This window comes from Hyla sarda, chromosome 1 (genome assembly GCF_029499605.1).
Source record: "Hyla sarda isolate aHylSar1 chromosome 1, aHylSar1.hap1, whole genome shotgun sequence".
Lineage (NCBI taxonomy): Eukaryota > Metazoa > Chordata > Amphibia > Anura > Hylidae > Hyla > Hyla sarda.
Window position 1 is genome coordinate 556,718,586 of NC_079189.1, and position 21,636 is coordinate 556,740,221.

Below are 21,636 nucleotides of genomic sequence, written 5' to 3' on the forward strand. Positions count from 1 at the left end.
TCTCTTATGTTTCAGAGGCCTTTTGCTTTGGGCAGCTGCACCACTCTTCCTCTACACAGGTCTTGATAAATCTCCCCCAATGTGAATAGTGCTACACAATATGTTGGTGCTATAAGAGGAAATAAATAAACATACTGTAGACTATTCTCATTATACATGGAGCTCGTAGTTAATAATCCTTATAGCCTTCCTGTAAGGAAAACCAATGTTCTAAATACTAAGCTTTTTGGAAGGCTTCTGCTGATTCACATGCTGATCTGCCAGTAGAACATAATAGAGCAGGAGGAGCTAAAGGGACTGACATGTAGTATTGTGGGAAGAGTTTGGTACAATTTGAATTTTATTCATTCAAAACTCTGTTCATTGTGGCCTTAGGAGTCCAGTGGGCGGCCCTACTCAGTAGCTGACAGCTATCCTTGATTGCATGCTCATACAGGGAAGGCTGTAAATCTGTTAAAGGGGTACTCTGGCGCTTAGACATCTTATCCCCTATCCAAAGGATAGGGGATAAGATGCCTGATCGCGGGGGTCCGGCCGCTGGGGACCCCCGTGATCTTGCACGCAGCACCCCAGTTAAAATCAGTCCCCGGAGCATGTTCGCTCCGGGTCTGATTACCGGCGACCACAGGGCCGGCGGCGTGTTATGTCACACCTCCGGCCCGTATGACGTCACGCTCCGCCCCTCAATGCAAGCCTATGGGAGGGGGCGTGACAGCATCTCGGCTGCGGCACCCCAGACATTCAGTGCACAGGGCGAACTTCGCTGGTGATGCAAGGCAGAGCCTTGTGACGTCATGCCTGCTTGTGACTTCACGGCCACTCCCCCTCAATGCAAGTCTATGGAGGGGGCGTGGCCATGACATTGCAAGCGGAGCATGACTGTGACGTCACGAGTATCTGGCGCTGCACTCGACACTCTAAACGAACGCCGTTGCAGCAGGGAGATCACAGGGTTCACCAGCGGTGGGACCCCGCAATCAGACATTTTGTCCCCTACCCTTTGGATGGGGGATAAGATTTCTAGGGATGGAGTACCCCTTTAAGCAGGGAAGAACAGAGCCGCAGTATGAACAAATGATAAAACAGGAGGTGGACGTTCGGACTGTGAATGTAAATTAGCAATGCTCAGACATGGACATTCGATTTGGACATTAGACTTAAAGGGGTCCTCCACCATAAGGTGATTTTAGTACGTACCTGGCAGACAGTAATGGACATGCTTAGGAAGGATCTGCGCTTGTCTTGGGGCTAAATGGCTATGTTGTGAGATTACCACAACACTGTGGCTAGCTTTTTGTGAACTAGTATTTCCTGTTTCACTTTTCTTTTTTTGACTACAAATCCCACAATTCCATTTTCCTCCCTCCCATACATCAGTCACCCCACCCATTGAAACATAAATGAGCTGCATCAATTCAAAGACCTGTGGTTGCATAAGTTGCAGATTGATCTCTCTCCCACCAAGCGATCGCTCCACCCATTGAAGCAGACAGGCTCTCTGTTATCAGCTGACTAGTGAGTCAGGTCTTGGCCACATTGCAAGCTGGGAAAAAATCTGAGACAACAATCATTTTGAATGCTGTTAAAAGTAAATATTGGTGTGAAAATCACATAAGAATTTTGAGAAAACCATCACACACAGGTACAGACATTATATTATGAACTACACTAACTTTACAACCCCTGTAGCATAGTCAAATAAAACAAAAATCCTGGAATATCCCTTTAACACGCACTATTTGGTCAACACTACATAGACACCTGATCAGCACCCCTCACACATCATCTTTTTGGACATCCCTTTACAAACCCATGTATGATAATTGTTGCTTAGTCTGGCTATAATAGTCTCAACATTTAGGGAATTCCTGGATGTTGTGCCTATTCAGCCAAAAGAGCATTTGTGAGGTCAAATAAGAACATTGGACAAAGAAGGTTTGAATCCCATAGCTCTGGTGCAGCCAAAAAAATTCACCATTAGGCTTGCGTGCCATCACATGGCGCTGTGCATGATGTTGTGCACCCATTTGCAGTGAGTGAATGCAACATTTTACAGTAAATTTGCCATATAGTGAATGTAAACTTTTTGAAATTTAAACAGATGCGAAAAGATCTGATTTTGGTAAGTGACTGTATGCAGTATCTTCCATAGTACAGTAGTTTGGAGTGACCGTAATAGTCCAGAGATACAGAAGCATCACTGGACTAACAGGCTACTCCAAACTATGTGTTAAGTTTAAACAGAAATCTATGTAGCAAAAAGTTCTAGTGCGCCCAATATACGAGCCTAAGAGAGGTTTGATCCATATGTAGTAGGTGTTATGTTATCGTTTAGATACTAGCGTTTGATGCATGGACTTATATCAAAATATATACTAACAACCTGTTAGTTTTTTAAATTATGCTGAGAGGCAAGTAGATCAAAATACAAATGGTGGATTTGCGGCTATGTTTCTCTATATGTGTTGGACTTATATCTAATATATCACATCAGAACTATCACATCCTTTTAACCCTTATAAAAAACCTTTGAAATCAAATAATGTACATTTCTTGAGAGAGTTTAGACTGAAATCAGAACTGGAAGGTGGGCAATATCTACTAAAAATTGGTCACCAAAGTACTTCCGGTGACCCCATGGGCCCGATCTCAGTTTCTATATTGGGGCTGTACGATTGCTCTTTAGCGATAAGGATGAAAAACCACAGATTTGCAAAGTTTTACTTCATAATAAATACCCACAATCCTCGGGACTAATATGTTCTATATTTCTTACACAGATTTTCCACATGACCTATGACCTTGCCAGTGCCGTGGTGAGAATCTTTAACCTCATTGGCATGATGCTGCTTCTCTGCCACTGGGATGGCTGCCTGCAGTTCCTGGTTCCTCTTCTTCAGGAATTTCCAAGCGATTGCTGGGTGTCATTAAACAATATGGTTGTAAGTATTAGGTTCCTGTCTTTTAGAATTGATGCGCCTGTCAAAAAATCCTAAAGTAAATGTCTTCCATTGAGTACCATGTAAATGGTTAAAAAATTCTGTACCGAATAACTTCTATAAAACACACCTGTAAAGTTCTGCGGAATCTGTTAGTGATATATATATATATTTCTGAGAGCTACTGGTCATGATCTGTGACTCATGCAGATGTCAATGTACAAGCAGGGAAAGGCTCTGATCATCACCTATTGTGAATGGCCTGATCTTGTGCTATGTATATACTGGTGTCACCTTTTTCTGTAATCTTGTCTGTCATAATAGGGAAGAGACTGCTGAAAAGTTTTCTCTACAGAGCAGGAAGTGTCAGACTTATACAATTCTTGGTAGCCGGAATGAAAAGTACACAATTTTAGGATGTTTCCCATAAAAACTTGATTTAAATATAGGTCATTTTCTGATGATACATTCCCTTAAAAGTTTTTTTTTTTAGAAATTAAAGTACTGTGTTAGAGTACTTAGAGAAATTAGAGTACTGTGGTGTAGAATAATTTATCCCCTATACAAAGATAGGGGATAAGTGTCTGATCTTGGGGGTCTGACCGCTAGGACCTCTCGCCATCTCCTGCACAGCGCCCCAGCTCCCCATGAAAGGAGCTGTGGCTGACACACCCCCTCCATGCATCTTTATGGAAGAGCTGGAGATACAGTGTTCGTGTATCTCTGGCTCTCCCATAGATATACATGGAGGGAACATGTTGACCACTACTTCATGCACAAAGAGAGCTGGGTGCAGGACAGGAGATCAGTCACTTATCCCCTATCCTTTGGATAGGGGATAAATTGTCCTACCCCACGGTACTTTGAACAAAAAAAAAAACTGATATGAGGCTGAAACCAGCCTAAGTCTATGTTCACACAGTGTAAAATTAATAGCAATAGGAATAAAACACAGGCATATTTGTAATCTAATAATTTGCACAATGAAAGCCTATGGAAAAGTAGCCATTAGTGCACACAATGTTTAACCTCTAGAGCACACGTGACGTACATGTACATTGTGGTGGGCTTACTGTCTATGAGTAGCACTTTAACCTTCTTGTACAATCGGTGTTCCCCATCTGGAAGACATACAAAACTATTATAGCCTCCTAGTCACACGAGCACTCCAATGATTCCATGTAGTCACAGGACCAGGCCATGAACCCTGTACCATGACAGCTATACCCCCAGAGTGGGAATACAATTCCTTTCTAAAGCCAGTGCTAGTCAACTTTTTGATAAATCAAAACAATTCAATGTATCAATTACATTTCCAAAAAAGACATATAGTAGCAAGAAAAGCCTTTCCCTTGGGAAAGCGACAAATGTGATATGACAGAGTAGATATTTTATTCTAAGGTATTCATGTTATTCTGGAAGCTGACATCTTTGTGCTTGAGTTTTGATTAGTTTTAGATACTGATCAGAACGTAGGCACTATAGGCGTGAAGACAGGTAGAGCTCCATTAAATCTGACAATATTCACTTTCTGATAGTTTCCTTTGTTCTGGAAAGACAAGTTTTGTTCACAGATGGACTATTCAAACGCTGACTCCTGACAGATAATTATGCGGATTCCAGAGGATTTGTCACTTCCATTTGTGACAATAAAATACATTTTATGTACATTTCTCCTAGCTTCTTTCTTTACAGTCTGTTTTAACATTTTTTAGTCAAAACTTAGCTGTCAGTGTATCAGATATTCAGAAAAACAGCAAGTAGATGACTGGCTGTAAGCCAGTCTCCGATGTAGATGCAATAGTTTTCTGTATGGCTACAAATGGTTAAGGCAGTGTTTCCACTGGGTTAAAGGGGTACTCTGCTGCCCCAGCATTTGGAACATTTTATTTTGAATGCTTGGAGCGGGCCACGCCCCCTCGTGACCTAACATCATGCCCCCTCAATGCAAGTCTGTGGGAGGGGGCGTGGCATGACATTATGATGGCCGTGGCCATTGCGTCACGACCTCGCCGCCCGCACCCAGCCTATAGATTCCACAATGGAAAAATCTGTTGTGTGGACAAGGCGCAACTGAGAACCATATGGACATTTCGGATATAAAAAGCGGTAAAGGACACAATTGAAAAAAAGTTGGAAACTAAATCCAAGAGCCTGACCTTTGGGCAACGCACATAAGGAAGTAGGCAAAATAGCTCTCATCCAGAGGAAAGAAACTATCTCTCTAGTACCACGTCTAGTTGACCTGTAAGCCATTGTCGTGTAACAATATAGGTTACCCTAAGGCATAGGATAGAGGATGTGCAGTATAACCCTATGGATCACCAGCTTATAAATTAAGTTTCAAGGGGTGTTAGAAAAGCAAGCAGAGGACACAGAGAGGCTAGTTAACTATTTGCTTACTGGAATGGTCACACAGAGGAATACGGTAACTTCTTCTCAGATAGGGGGTAAACTTTACAAGTTACTAGTAGTTGCTACTTGTCCCTCACACTCTTGGGGGCCCAGCAGAAACTGTTGTATAAAGTCCTAGGTCCTAGACCCAGTCTCTCTTCACAGCTGGGAAGGAGCAGGCAAAACAGGCACAACACAGGCTTTCCCCAGTACATCTCCAGCTGATAGTTTCCTTCTCCACACCCATCACACACACTTTTAGTATAGGCCTCTTGTGGTCTCTGGAGCAATACCTGACAACTAAACTATTCCATTTCACTCACAACGTACAGATGGCTTCTCTCTCTCAGCTTATCTCACTAAACTAGTCACTATATCAGCGGCTACATACAACTTCAGTCTTCCTGAAAGATCAGCGGCCACCCGCTAGGTACAATGATCTACATAACATTAGCATGTCCCTATGGCCTCTGCTTTCCATTTGTGGGGATTATTCAGTATATCTTAATGTAATTCTCCTGCCTCCACACTCCACCCCCACTCCCATAGTATTTTCTTCTCTGCGGAAACTTACCAGTACTGAGCATGCCTACAACAGAACACTACTACTGATGCCATGCATGCTTGCTATCAGGGAGAGTAAAGCCAGCCTCCTCAACATGATATCATTGGTGACGTAGAATACAATGGGGTTTGACATTCCAAAGCAGGAGAGTCTGATGAATGTGCGCAACATCATTACTTCACAAAAAAATACCATTGGTGCTTGAATTGAATAGCATAGGATACCCACGACAGTATATGCAGGAGCATGATCTCCTTTCAAAGGCAGGAGTCCCTGTTCTTGCACACTGAGCAACAAGGCATACACTTTATACCTCACTGCTCAGTTAACAGTGAATGTGCAGCTGCCCAGAGGTAAGTAGTAAAGCTGTATGCATCTCCACTTACTACTACATTTGCTGGGCCTGAACTCTACCCAGTGAGTGAGTGAGTGTCTACAGTGAATTCAATATAGCTGTTGAATTTGAATTGAATCCGACAGCCAATTTGAGCGAATGTACCCAAATGAACTTTTGGTGATTTGTTCATCGGTTGCTAGTAGAACAACTTACTCTGAAGGCCCTTTTACATGGGCTGATGGGGGGGTGGGGGGGTGTTAGTGAGCACCGACTTCTGTGTTCGGTTCTTGTTTATAGAGCCTTTACCTGGTTTAATTGAACATGCACCTGGGCCACATGAACAATTGCTGCGTCATTTGTGTCAGACGTATATCACCTGTTTATGATGGATGATATGTGGTTGAAAACAATTTTATTGGCTGCGCAAAAAAATTGCAATTGCTAGTTCGTCGGCTGATTCCTGGTCTTTTAGGGTGTGTTCACACGTTCAGGTTTTTAATTGCAGCTATTAAGTACAAAACCTGGAACAGAGCATAACTAGGAAATCCTTTACTGGTTTTGTATTCAAAAACTGCGATTAAAAACCTGAACGTGTGAACAGACCCTTACACAGGCTGATTATCACAAACTAACATTTCTAGAAATGCTCATTTGCCCAATAATTGGTCCATGTAAAAGGGCCATAAAGGGTACTCCTCCCCTAGACATCTTATCTTATACGATCTTATAAGATGTCTGATGTCCGGCCCCTGGCCCCCCCCCCCCCCACTTGATCTCCGGTCCGGCACCCCAGTAATCCACATGCATGGAGCGAACTCTGACCGTGCAGGATTACGAGCGACCACAGCAGTCATGCCTCCTCCATATATTTCTCATAGACATTAATGGAGGGGGTGTGACACCCACAGCCTAGCACAGCTGGCGTTCTAAACATAAATGTTCAAAAGCCGGGGTGCCAGCCTGGAGATCGTGGGCAGGGGGGGGTGCAGCAGCCGGACCCCGCGATCAGACATCTTATCTCCTATCTTTTGGATAATGGACAACATGTCTAGTACCCCTTTAAATTTAGCGGCCATCTGTAGCTTTGTAATGATGACCAGCTAGAGCAGTGGTCTCAAACTGTCGCCCTTCAGATGTTGCAAAACTTCAACTCCCAGCATGCCCAGACATGCCCAGCGGTGGGACCCCCGCGATCTCCCTGCTGCACCCGATGTTCGTTTAGAGCGTTGGGTGCAGCGCCGGAGGCTCATGAAGTCACGGCAACACCCTGCTCGTTAAGTCACGGCAATGCCCCCTCAATGCAAGTCTATGGGAGGGGACATGACAGCCATCACGCCCCCTCCTTAGACTTACATTGAGGGGGCGTGGCCGTGCCCATGATGTTGCGTGATGTCGCAGACCTCCGCCCTGCAACACCAGTCATGTGGCACAGAGCAAAATTAGCCCCGTGCACGGATGTCTGGATTGCCACAGCCGAGATCACGGAGGTGCCCAGCGGCGGGCCCCCTGCGATCAGACATCTTATGATGTCTAGGGGTGGAGTACCTCTTTAAATCTTTCAGGGGCACGTTACATTGGACTGCATTGTTAGATGAGTCCTCCATCGCAAAAATTTATTTGTCCCAAGAAATTTTTATTTGACATTGAGAGCCACGACTGAAAGAAGTTGGGCCCAATTGACAACTTCTATTCGCACGCAGTATTAGAGCAGAGCACTTTTGCATAGAGCAGCTTCCCTTAATTTCGTATTTTCAGTAACAGGATTTTCCAGCCAATCTGATGCATAATGAAGTAATTATACCGCAATAATCCATGGAATGCTGACTCATAAATAGATGCTCGCAGAAGTGGGAATGAGATGAAGAATCCAGCTGAGAAGCTATTTACAGTGAATTCATTGCATTGATTTCAGAATGTATATGGGGAAAATGCAGATGTATTTCCCGGAGTAAGTGAAGTGACTCATTGTTTGTTTATGGAACATTATGACATTTCCGTCTTGAAGTTATCCCAAGGTGTAAGGTAAAACATAAAAAGGCTATATATTGTGCCGCTATATTCTGCAATGCTTTACATAGATTATCAGTCGCTGGACTCATTGGGGTTTACAATCTAATCTCCAGTTTCAGAAATGGGAGAACAATAAAGAGATTTTTCTATTAATTTGCTTCCTACCAATGTATTCTTCCTTCCAAGTATTGCTTTGAGGACAAAATAACAATAATATGGGGTTATATTAAGGCACTGAATGGTGGAACACAGAGTCATATGGCTCCGTAGTATGGACTGGTTTTTGGCAGCAATTGCCTTGGGGTATTTGGGAGGAAAAAATATTTTCAGATCAACAGGTCCTGGAAAGTTTTACAGATTTGTAAATCAGTTTGATTTAGGGCTTATTTACACTACAGAAAATCAGTGTGGATTTCGCTTGCAGAAGCTGCTTCTGGAATTGGTGCTTAATGGTGCAGATATTTCCTTTTGCTGCTTGACTTGCTCCAGCCACCAGAATTAAATGCACGTGAGAAACTGTCAAGAGGATATTCATGAATTAATTTTTAGTAGTGTACCCAGGCTGCATTTAAGGAAACAAAAAGAGCTTGTACTTACCTACCTCGTTTCCTCTGCTGCCTCCGGTCTCCACTGCACGTCTATTCCCAGAACTACAGACAGCAGGTCACATTTACGTTCAGCCAGTGACTGGCCCAACGACGTTCCAGTGATTGGCTGAACAGTGATGTTACTTGTGGCCGGCAGCACTGGTACTGGAGGCTGCAAGGGGAGCAATAAAGGTAAGTAAAGGCTTTTTTATTTTAAAACACAGCCTGGGCACATAACTTACAACAATAATTGCTGGATAAACCCATTAAACTTAGAACAATACAGTGACTTTGAGTGTGTGTGTAGATACAGTGTGATTCCCAGACAAACTCCTCTTTCGATTATAAACACATCCTCCTGATGTGGATAGAGATGAAGTGTATATAGCCACTTGCTTCTATTCCTGTCATTCTCTGTCTTATAAGCCACAGGCTGCCTTATACCTGCTGCCCACAAGGTACCAGGACCACTTGCTGGTTCCTAATGCAGGCAGTGAGATAACATCACTACCAGTGCTGTGCCAATTACTTCACTGGTCAGAAGAGCCTCAGCCCAAAATTAGGCAAAACATGTTAATATTACACTGTAGAACGGCACTAAGGTGGGCATTCTTACTGTGTGGTTGGAAAAAGGTGGTATTATTACTTTGTAGGAGGCTCAAAGGTAGGCATAAAGTCATCAAAGTGGTCTGGGATGGATTGAAAAGGGTGCAAAGTCTCCAAATCCTGCACAATATTATGGCACTTCAGCCCCATGTCTTTGACACTCAAGTCCAGGGAGAAAATCATAATTTTATAAGTTGGGGCAAACCCATCAACACTACCAAAGGTATATATATATATATATATATATATATATATATATATATATATATATATAAACCTATAACTAGCACCCAATAAGAATCCAAAAATATAAAGTCAAAAAATGAAAATACTTTATTTAGAACATTTAGATATACACAATAGGGGACCCACCCAATTAAAACAACCCACCCTTAAAAATGAACCCCACAAAAATAGACAGGGGATAGCTCATCTCTAGACCTTAGCATACATGAAAGAACACATGACCTCCTGAGGAAGAATACGAAACATGTGTTGAGGCGGCGGCGGGGGCATAGTGATCTTGCAGGACCCAGTATGACTACCTTAGGTAATGACACATGACCACATTATTTCTTTCCTTGATTTTGATATTTTTGGGATTTCTTTCATGTATGCTAGGGTCTAGAGATGAGCTATCCCCTGTCTATTTTTGTGGGGTTCATTTTTAAGGGTGACTTGTTTTAATTGGGTGGGTCCCCTATTGTGTATATCTAAATGTTCTAAATAAAATATTTTCATTTTTTGACTTTATATTTTTGGATTCTTATTGGGTGCTAGTTATAGGTTTATAGTTAGTTCATTCTAGCATTTATGGACTTTAGTCGGTGTATGGCCGGAATTGTAGGTTTGTAACTACCAAAGATATGTCTGATATCATTGTCCTGTCACTTATTTGATGTGTCTGCAGCTCATATCATAAATATGACAGATTCCCATTAAGACTCTAGAATGCCTGTGGCAAACCACCTTCTGAAATGCCTGAATGTGACTGTGTTATTGGTATAATATTTCATTATTTGGGGCCCCACTTTAAATTTTTCCTTGGGTCACACTTTTGCTTTTTCCAAAATTCTTGATAGTGCGCCTGCATGGGGGTGACTGACTTTATGAGTAAGCTACTTGGTTGGTTCCTTCGCAGAGTTAGTCACTCCCTTGCGGTGTCTATTGGGGGGCAGACGCCTTATTAGTGACTTTGTGATGTCACGGGTTTGCTGGCTGGGGGTTGGCATAAATTATAATGCAAGTCTCCTGAATCACAAACCAATACCTGGCACCTGCTATTGCCCATAATCATCTGTACAGCAATACTGGAAGTCAGCATCAATATATATATATATATATATATATATATATATATATATATATATATATATATAGTAAATTTGAGTAGCCGTATTAGTCCAGTGATGCAGATGCAAATCATAAAATGTTGCAGTATCTTGTAATGCCTTTTTTATTGGACTAACAGAATTTTGTAGAGACAAGCTTTTGGGATTCCTCCCTTTATCAAGTCCAAAGCAAATCTAAGCTCACAATGTATATATATATATATATATATATATATATATATATATATGCTTATGTAGTGTTTTATAATTGCCTCACCCTCTACTTTTCTTAAAAAATAGCAATTTTAAAAATTTACATTTATTTGGGAATTTTGACTACCCCCATTGTAGTTAAAGGGGTACTCCGGTGAAAACCTTTTTTCCTTTTAAATCAACTGAGGGCAGAAAGTTAAACATATTTGTAAATTACTTCTATTAAAAAATCTTAATCCTTCCTGTACTTATTAGCTGCTGAATACTACAGAGGAAATTATTTTCTTTTTGGAATGCTCTCTGATGACATCACGAGCACAGTTCTCTCTGCTGACATTATTATTATTATAATAATAATAATAATACCGCTTATTTATTATTGTCCTTAGTGGGATTTGAACCCAAGTCCCCCACACTGTAAGACAGCAGTGCTAACCACTGAGCCACCATGCTGCCCTTAGCATACATCTGCTATGCATGGTTGCTAAAATGGATAGAGATGTCAGCAGAGAGCACTGTGCTCGTGATGTCATCAGTGTTCCAAAAAGAAATGAATTTCCTCTGTAGCATTCAGCAGCTAATAAGTACTGGAAGGATTAAGATTTTTTAATAGAAGTAATTTACAAATATGTTTAACTTTCTGCCACCAGTTGATTTAAAAGAAAAAAGGTTTTCACCGGAGTACCCCTTTAATAGTCTACACTAAATCCACAGAATTTTTCTTCCTGATTTACTAATCTGTCGCCCATCTCAAATTTTGTTTCTGTTGCAGGGAAGTTCTCTGTCGCCCTTATCACAGAATTATTAAGCAGGGGAGCGGGTGGCATGCTCCTCCCCAGCCATCCTAAGCCCCCAGCAGCGCATGTATATATATACAGTATATATTCCCCCCGGCGCTATCATATATATATATGCCGCCCGCAGCGCGATCATAAGCTCCCGGCAGCGCTATCATTGACAAGCATTCTATTAGCAGTGCATCTGGTCAGGAAGCCGCTGCCCGATGCGCTGCTAAAAGAATCCTTGTCAATGATAGCGCTTCAGAAGCATATGTATATAGATGCACTGTGGGGACCAGATAATGCTATATGTCTGGTCCCCACTTCGCTTCTATAAACATTTGCCCCTCAAGCGCTATGATTGACAAGCATTCTATTAGCAGCGTATGTGGTCGGAAGCCGGTGTGCGCTGCTAAAAGAATCCTTGTCATTCATAGCTTTAGAGGCATATGATATATAGAAGCTGTGGGAAGCCAGAAATATACATTTCCCCCAGCAATTCTATATATCTTTCCCCACTGCAGCTCTTCTATTTGAGAACCCTGCCGGGATCCCTGAATGGCTCTTCAGTACAGGCCAATCAGGTATCCTGACGGGGAATTTGAAAATGAAAGTAAAACACATCATACATCGCTGGGGAGCGGAGCCTGCCGCCCCCGCTCCCCAGCTTAATAACTTTTGATTGGATCGGGTCTCAGAAGTGAAACCCGATGCGATCAATCCCTCAGCGCCTGTACTACTACCCCCAACGTGGAACAGACTCTGTTCCATTATGGGGGTAGAGCTGTCTGGTTTTGGTTAACAAAAATTCACAGGTTTTCCTGTGAGTTTTTCATCATACTCCGAGTGTTTTTTGTTTTTTGTAGGGAACACGCCCCTTTTTGGGATAACCACGCCTATAAAAAACACTCGGAGTGATGATATCTTTTGTCGGGTTGTGCGACCAAATTTGTGTCCCATGGGCTATGCAACACAAATTTGGTCGCACAACCCGACAAAAAGAGTCGGGTTGACATTAGTAAACCAGGGCTACTATGTTTGACCTGTGAATTTGAAATCTGCGTTGCGTGTCAGTTTCCACACACGTTTTGAACAGATTTTTTCTGCAGTGTGCAAGTGAATTATTCTTTTTTTTTAATCTCACCCGCTTTGCTTCTACTAAAAATGCTATAGATTTTTCACATGGAAATTCGGCTGTGAAAAATCTGCAATATTTCTATTTAAGCCTACCCTTTAGGTTTATTCACAACCTGCAGAAAGCCACACCATTACCACTCTACAAACTCCATGACAGAAAAGAACACAAAGTTTTTGTTCCATGGTCAGAGTTGTGAACACAATAGAGCACTCACCACATCATCAGGGCTCATTTAGGGTAAGGTCACACTCAGGCCAGCTGGAAATACGCTGCATATGCACTATGAGCATACATGCAGGGATTCCCTGCCGCAACCGAGTGTATGCAATAAGGTTTAAAATCTCTGCACCTCACTGCACACACAGGGCTGTGGCAGAGAAAGCCATGTGTGTCTGCTCATGGAGCATACGCAGCGGATTTCCCACTACCCGTCAGATTTCTTGCAGCGTCAAATGCGCTGCTTATGCTCTGTGTATTTTACCCTACCATTACACTGTGGAATCTTGGAGATGTTCTGGGCAAAGATTCAGTCTGGTGCAACCAACAGCAAAACAATCCGGTGCTGGGACCGCTCAGAAATTTTCCGTCTCAATAGAACAGGTACTCTGCCCCTAGACATCTTATCCCCTATCCAAAGAATAGGGGATAAGATGTCTGATAGCTGCTGGGGACCCCCGCGATCTCTGCTACAGCACCCCAGACATCTGATGCACGGAGCGAAATTCGCTCTGTGCCGGATGACTGGCGATGTGGGGCGGAGGCTTGTGACGTCACGGCCATGCCCCCTCAATGCAAGTCTATCGGAGGGGGCGTGATGGCCGCCTTTCCCCCTCCCATAGACTTGCATTGAGGGGGCGTGGCCATGACATCACTAGCGAGGTGCGGCCATGATGTCACAAGCCTCTGGCGCTAAACCCAATGCTCTAAACGAATGCCGGGTGCCGGGATAGGGGATAAGATGTCTGATTGCGGGCGTCTCGCCGCTGGGGACCCCCGTGATCAGACATCTTATCCCCTATCCTTTGGATAGGAGATAAGATGTCTAGGGGCGGAGTACCCCTTTAAGTCTGTTCTATTCTAGTAAATAAGTGAGTACAGAGTACAAAGAGAAGTTGTCAAGTACTTTATTAAAAAAATAAAATAAATAACAAAAAGTGGTATAAAAAAAAGCTAGTAAAAATGCAGCTGTACCATCCCAGCGAAGCTTTCTGAGAGAGCGAGTTGTAACCTTTGAAATTGTAATTGCTCAGACATAAAAGTAGGTCACTGTCAGCTTCACACTGACTTTTATGTTTCTACGCTGCCATCTTCCTGATAATTTTCTTTCATTATGTTCGTATTGTGTTGTTTATGGTTTCGAGCTAAAACTTTTGTGAAAAAACTGCCAAAATAAGGCATGAAATCCCAAAAAACAACAAATGATCTGCAAAGCGGAACCATTTGTAACGCAACATCTACCACCCTGAAGCTATCCATCACTGTGTGTGTGTGAACACAACAGACAGACTTATCTATCGGAAAACCACATTTCTAAAATGTTAAAAACCAGTAGGGTGTCATTTTTAGTTGCAAAACTACAACTCCCAGCATGCTCGGACAGCCTTCGGCTGTCCGGGCATGCTGGGAGTCGTAGTTTTGCTACAGGAGGCCGGAAGAAGCACACAGCTGTGTTTGAAAATGGCTGTTAGCCTCTGAACGCCCACATCTAAGGTCTCCCTGCTGTACGGAGGGTCCATGAAGATACTTACTATGAGGATGGTGAGTCCAAGCGAGTACTTTTTTCTTTATACGTAGTTTTGCTATAGTTGGAGACACCTTGGTTGGAATACACTGGTCTAGGGTCTGTGTGGTTGACCCTGTTTGGTGCAGCTGACAATGTTATAGGGCCTCTAACTATAACTTCTAATATTAGGGCCCGTTCACAAAACGGAATGTCCACGACTTGCAGCAGAATCCCATTCATGCCAATGGGACTCTGCTGCTCGGTTCACTCTGTGGAAGTTCCATAGTGAAACTTCTGTAGTGAAATTAGATTCCATCTGAAAATTGAACAAGTTCAATCCTTGGCGAAATCTTCTGGAAAAGCCCCATAACTACTCTGTAGTGAACAGCTAACGCTAACTGTCCATGGCAGATGGCAACAGAAATCCGGTACACAACATCTAGTCCCCTGTCAACAGAATAGAGGATAAGTGTTCGATCCCAGGGGGACACCTGAGATCTCCTACCCGGTGCTCCAGTGTTATGAACATTTGTCCGGTGCGTCCATGGTCGACACATACCTTCCATGTTTCTTTATGGGAGAACTCGTGTATCTCTGGTTCTCCCATAGAGATATATGGAGCGGTTGTGTTGACCACAGCTTTGTGCGATGGTCGACAGTTACCTGGCACAAAGCAGAGATCGCTTCCTACATGACGAGAGCTGGGGCGCCGGGCAGGAGATGGTGGGCGTCCGACCTCTGAATAGGGGATAAGATGCCAATTCTGATGGGGGCGGCAGTTGCAGGATCCTCACATAATTTTCTCATGGAAATTCTGTAGCATGAATGAGCACTTACAGGGGGCAGTGAGTGCCCTGTAGTAGCATGTATCCATTGACATACCCTTTAAAAGAGTCCAGAAAACTTTTCAGAAGTTCGGCTCGGCAGACTCGCAAAACTTTCCGAGAAAGTTTGGTTTGCTGCAAACAGATTATGGCAATGAAATAAGCCTCAAAACACTTGTGTAACACTGACCTAGACCTCTAAAGAACTACAAACACCAGGGTGCAATGCTCTGCACATACCCCCAAATATGTAGTAGTGTGTACACTACAGACTAGACCTGTAGGGTGTAACCTAACCTTTAGAGGCTGCGGTGGTACAGAATTGCACAGGATTTGCGGGACCCATAGGCATAGTGCTAGACCACCCAAAGCTGCCTCTTCTGCCCACAGCAGCCTCATTACTGCCCACCTGCATGTTTTGCAATGGGCCCCACAGGTCCCATGGGATCCCAATGCAGGGCTGTACTCTAAAGCCCTATATAGCACTGCTAGGGTCACCTAGGAATGTATTTAAGTAGTAGTAGTAGTAGTAGTTTAGCTCTACCTGTTTTTTTGGCTTATTCCTGCACCTCTTTATAATGGGCATCAGCTCAATGTAATTGAGCCAGACACAATCCAGGGTGTGCCCTGGGGGAACTGTCACTATCTACATGTGTCCTGCAGTTCCAATTCCTTCTGCTGCTTTCCCTTTGGGCTGCTGAATACATAAGATACAAACACTCCCTATACAGTATATATTGTGTGGTAAGGGGTGTGATGCAAGGCAGATGGAATTACCCTAGGGGCAGATGGCATTAATCCCTTGTATTCGTGACGCCAGGGCGTGGTTTATCCTCAATACCACCCTCAGGTATACAGCTGGATCCTGTGCTAGGCAAGGGGGCAATTATGACTCAGACGGCAAGTTACGGACAACGGTAGCTTTATTGAGTGACAGATGGTACAGTCTATACAGTGTAGCCGGGCTCACGGAGGTGACCAGTGACTTCAGAGACCTTAAGGGCTTGCTGGGACTTGCAGTAGAACGGGACAGTTTAGTGCAGGCCATGCTGACTTGACAGATGACTTTGACTTGACTGACTTGTGACTGACAATGCTGTGACTGTGGCATACTTGTAGACTTGTAGCTTGTGGCTGCAGACTTGACTTGAGGCCTCCTATGACTCCAGACACACTCCTAGACTCGACTGCTCTGGACCTTATGTGCAAACTTTAGGTGACGTCAAGGGCCACATCTAAGTCTCCAAACTGGGGACCTCTAGCTGTTTCAAAGCAACAACTCCCAGCATGCCCTGACAGCCAGCGGTCATGCTGGGGGTTGTAGTTTTGCAACAGCTGGAGCCCACAGTTTGGAGATTAGTGCTCTAAAACTTCAACATACATTAAAGGGAACCTGTTTTTGAAGATGCACCCTGATCTGCCGTCAGATTTTATTTTTAGATTAGGTTACTTAGGAGTCCAGTGGGTGGTGCTAATTATTGACCAGCAGCATGTCATATACACAGTGATATGATGAAGAATGTCAATTACTGACTAGGACCACCCACTAGACTCTTTACCTAAATACTGTGGGGATCTACATGAATATAATTCAGGTTATCCTAATTCCCCCCCCCGACCACAAACTATGTATAAATCTGCTCAGCTCCTCCCGCTCTATGTGTAATATATACCGCCTGCAGATTGTAGAGGGCTCACGCCTCATTCTGATGAAGTCTTATAGAATTATGGCATCATGTTCATGTGTTCTGGTTCTTCTGTGTGTGCACAGAGCAAGGGTGTGGGAGCTATAAAGGGACTGAAGATGCTTGAGGCAGGAACAGATGGGACAGTAAATTACATTTCAATGATTCTAGATGCACAAGATACTTTGTATTTCTAGAAAATTATCTTTTTTTCTAGTCTTATTATTCTCTTATTGTTCTCTTGCTTCTTGTACAGATATTTGAATTGTTTGCTGTTTTACTCATCTTTGAGTGTACTCTGAGGAGGGAGGTTCCCATAGCAAAAATCTACTCAACCTGACACCCCTGTAACCACTTCAACTAGCCACTCTGAGCTAGAGCCCTGCATCAGGACTGGGATCCCGCGGGTCCTGCGAGAGACCGAATAACATACTTGTGGGCACAGATGGTAAAAAAGGTTGTTGCGGGCGGGAGCGAGCCGACACAGACCATACAGCGGGCCCCCTAAATCCCGTGCATTACTGCAAACCTCTGAAGTGCCAGGGAAATAGAGAAATAGCACAAGGGGGTGATGAATTGGCACATGGTGCTGATGATATAGCACAAGAGGGGGATGTAATGGCACAAGGGGGTAATGAAATGGCATTGGGGATACTATCTCTAAAAGCTGTGACAAAATGTTTGCAGGAGTGAGCGTGATTGGACACACATGTTGTGGGAGCAGGTGGGAGTGGAACCCTAAGAACTATGCGGGATTAAGAAAACAGTCCCGCACAGAGCTCTACTCTCAGAGCTGCCATCCAAAATTTCAGGACCTTATTTAAGTGAAATTTCCCATTGCATACCATTCAAATGAACAGTGTACCGTAATTAGCTTTTTTTTAGTAGGGTGGACTGCAGGGTTGACTGGAAATGGCCACTAGGACTGGCCTTAGACAGTATGGGGCCCTGTGTGTTTATTTATTTTTATTTACTTTTTTTGTACCAACATAATTTGGAGCTTTTATGTTTTCTTATTGTTTGCTTGTTTTTTTTCTTCTTATCTTAGCAAACTGCTATCCAAATGGAGAATGTTGTTAATTTATATCACTTTTAAAAATTAGTCAAGCAAATGACTCACGCCCCAGCATTTAACCTGTCTCTAAATATGTTGAAAAGTTTAGCAGGATTATTCTCCTTTCAACTGGTCTTCCTGCACCATAACATATCTAGAAATTCAAATTAGCTCAAATCTTAGTGACCTCTTCTCTTTGAACTTCCTCCTCTTATTACAGGCAGTCAAATCCCAACTGAAATCATCTGGCAGCATCAATTTCCCTGAGCCAGAGAGATATTACCAGGCCATCCATCTGGCCAGAATTGTGGACTAGATAAGGGAAACTATAGAAGACTCCATTGCGCCTTGTGTCCAATTACCAGGACTTTTATGGTGGTATGGTCCAAATTCCTGGGTGATGGGTCTGATGGCCATAACATGCTCCCGCTGGTTCAGGTGAGGGACACCCTCAGCCACCCTACTGGAGATGGTAGGGCTTACCTACCTCTAAGCCTTCGGTCTTCTTGATATCTTGTTACACTGCTTTTCCAAGAGGATGGCTGTACTGCGGAAGATGATGCACTAGTCGCACACCTAAAACTTTCTTCTTTCAATTTCCTCTTGTTGGGCTCATTGAGGGCGTCCCTTACATCAATTGTTAGGGATAGGAAACTTGACAATCTTTATCCTGGTTTGGTAAATTGGCGGCTGCAGCACAACAACCTCTAAACTCATCTCCACTTTATATAAACACCTATCTTCCCCCTATCACTAGCCTTTTTTGTTGAAGTGGGAATCAGATCTTAAGATAAAGCTCACTCCAGGTGATGCTAATGTGGTAGCCCTTGGGGGGTGTATGGTAGTTGGGGTGTTGTTTCGGTAAATGAGGGGTTAATGTTAACCCTATAGTTCGTGACACCAGGCTGAGGGCTAGTATGCTGAGGTAATTCTCCGGCCTATCGCCGCCCTTCCCGGTAACAAATCCTAAAGTCCTGGGGTACCAATTTAAAATATAACTTTTAATAATACTTGATAAAATGTATAGACACAAGTAATAAATCATAAACACCTCTAAAGTGCATAGATCACCATAATAGATAAAGTAAGGTGAAAAAATCCACACAATCAATAATATATTGCACGTAGTCCAATATTGCACTTGCACATTCCTATGCCCATAAACTCGTAATCAGTCATGAATTATCAGTCAATCAATCTAAACATGATTCTAAACATACAAGCAGTATGATGCATAGACCGGGGATAAATTGCACATGTGCCCAACAAAAAATGACACAGATAATGGTAATAGAAGTGGGGGGATATCCAAAAAAGAAGTGGCTTATATTAGGAAACTTGCTGGGAAACCGTATATGTATCTCTCCCTATGTTCCCTATCAATCCCTATAGTGTAGTGCAAGACTCCCTATTCTATATGCACCCTAGCTGTGTGGCACGTAACTGGGGCACTCGCCCTAGAAAGGGCGACCCCCGTGCCTCAGGAACCTGTTTCCTACTCTGTACTGTCCCTGATTTCATACACAGTAATAAGGTGCAAAGAATAAAAGTGCAGAGTGCTGTTCAGTGCAATAAACCTAACTGCAGCGTGTCTCCTACGCAGCGTTTCATCTTTGGCTCATCAGGGAGACTTCAGCAGCATTGGCAGTCATAGCATAATAGCAGCAGGATGGCAGTGGCTTCCCAGTAACAATAGGTGCATATACAAAATGACTGAAGGTCCACAAGGTGCTTGAACTTGAACTTGGATAAAAAGGCTTGCGGTACATCCAATGCACAATAACAGTCTCAGGAATACAGTCTCTATATAGTGCAATGACTGACAGTTGTTGCGGACCTTGACTTTTAGACACAGTCTCTGAATTTAGGGTAATATTTGCAGATCCATCCGGATTTAGGGGATAGATAAGGTCCGGTGATCATGCAGAGTGCTTAGGGATTGATACACTCTCAATTTAGAATCGATCAGCCGTTGTCGCAAGGCTCAGGCCTAACTCACTGCGGGAGATAGCTGTACAGGTCTTTCCTCGTCAGGAGCAAAGAGAAAGAGCAGTGGCCGCCGCTTCCTTATATGGGCAGGGCCGTTTTGGATTGGTCCCAGTAACTGTCACTCACCGTTACAAGGAGTGATGGGTAGAGTACGTCACAGGGACCTCCAAAGGTCCTAAAGCAAAAACCATAGAGTTTTCCTGATCACGTGACCCGCAGGTCCTGCTACGCTGTATAGGTAATTTATAGACATTTATACAATCATATTTACATGCATCCTAAATAAACCATTAGCTCAATAACTATCTAGGTGAGAGGTGACCAGGGGTGAACTAGACAATGGGGACCCCGACGTCCTAGGGACTCTGGCTAAGGGGACCCACACACGCAGGAACCGGATAGGATACGGTACCGGGACACCACACTAAGAAGATATGTGCTCTTCCCCCACAAGATTTTCAGATGCGTACAAATGCAGGAAAATAGTAACAGGGGATGTTTTAAAGCTCTAGGCAATCTCTGGAGCCCAAGGATTACACAATCAGGAGATCAGAAGTACTAGAAGTCCCACAGACCTTCATGGGTCAAGGGTTAGGGTTGATTTAACTCTGCTATATTTTTAGTTGACGTATAAGTAACACGTGCCAAGTTTAATCGAAATATCTCCAGCTATTGGATAGTTGTTACGCCGAGCGCTCCGGGTCCCCGCTCCTCCCCGGAGCGCTCGCTACACTCTCCCCACTGCAGCGCTCCGGTCAGATCCACTGACCCGGGGCGCTGCGATTACGCTTCCAGCCGGGATGCGATTCGCGATGCGGGTAGCGCCCGCTCGCGATGCGCACCCCGGCTCCCGTACCTGACTCGCTCTCCGTCTGTCCTGTCCCGGCGCGCGCGGCCCCGCTCCCTAGGGCGCGCGCGCGCCGGGTCTCTGCGATTTAAAGGGCCACTGCGCCGCTGATTGGCGCAGTGGTTCCAATTAGTGTGTTCACCTGTGCACCTCCCTATATCACCTCACTTCCCCTGCACTCCCTTGCCGGATCTTGTTGCCATCGTGCCAGTGAAAGCGTTTCCTTGTGTGTTCCTAGCCTGTGTTCCAGACCTCCTGCCGTTGCCCCTGACTACGATCCTTGCTGCCTGCCCCGACCTTCTGCTACGTCCGACCTTGCTTCTGTCTACTCCCTTGTACCGCGCCTATCTTCAGCAGTCAGAGAGGTTGAGCCGTTGCTAGTGGATACGACCTGGTCACTACCGCCGCAGCAAGTCCATCCCGGGCTCTGGTGAAAACCAGTAGTGACTTAGAACCGATCCACTAGCACGGTCCACGCCAATCCCTCTCTGGCACAGAGGATCCACTACCTGCCAGCCGGCATCGTGACAGTAGATCCGGCCATGGATCCCGCTGAAGTTCCTCTGCCAGTTGTCGCTGACCTCACCACGGTGGTCGCCCAGCAGTCACAACAGA

General features: G+C 44.0%; 1 protein-coding gene across 2 annotated transcripts in view; it reads left to right on the top strand.

Annotated features, from left to right (window-relative positions):
• The window catches only part of HCN1 (hyperpolarization activated cyclic nucleotide gated potassium channel 1), a 437,731-nt gene that overhangs the window by 248,552 nt on the left and 167,543 nt on the right, over positions 1–21,636 (top strand). For both annotated transcript variants that reach the window (XM_056542019.1, XM_056542027.1), the window contains exon 3: positions 2,781–2,942. In XM_056542019.1, coding sequence (XP_056397994.1) covers positions 2,781–2,942 — 162 coding nt within the window. The remainder of the gene's footprint in view (positions 1–2,780; positions 2,943–21,636) is intronic.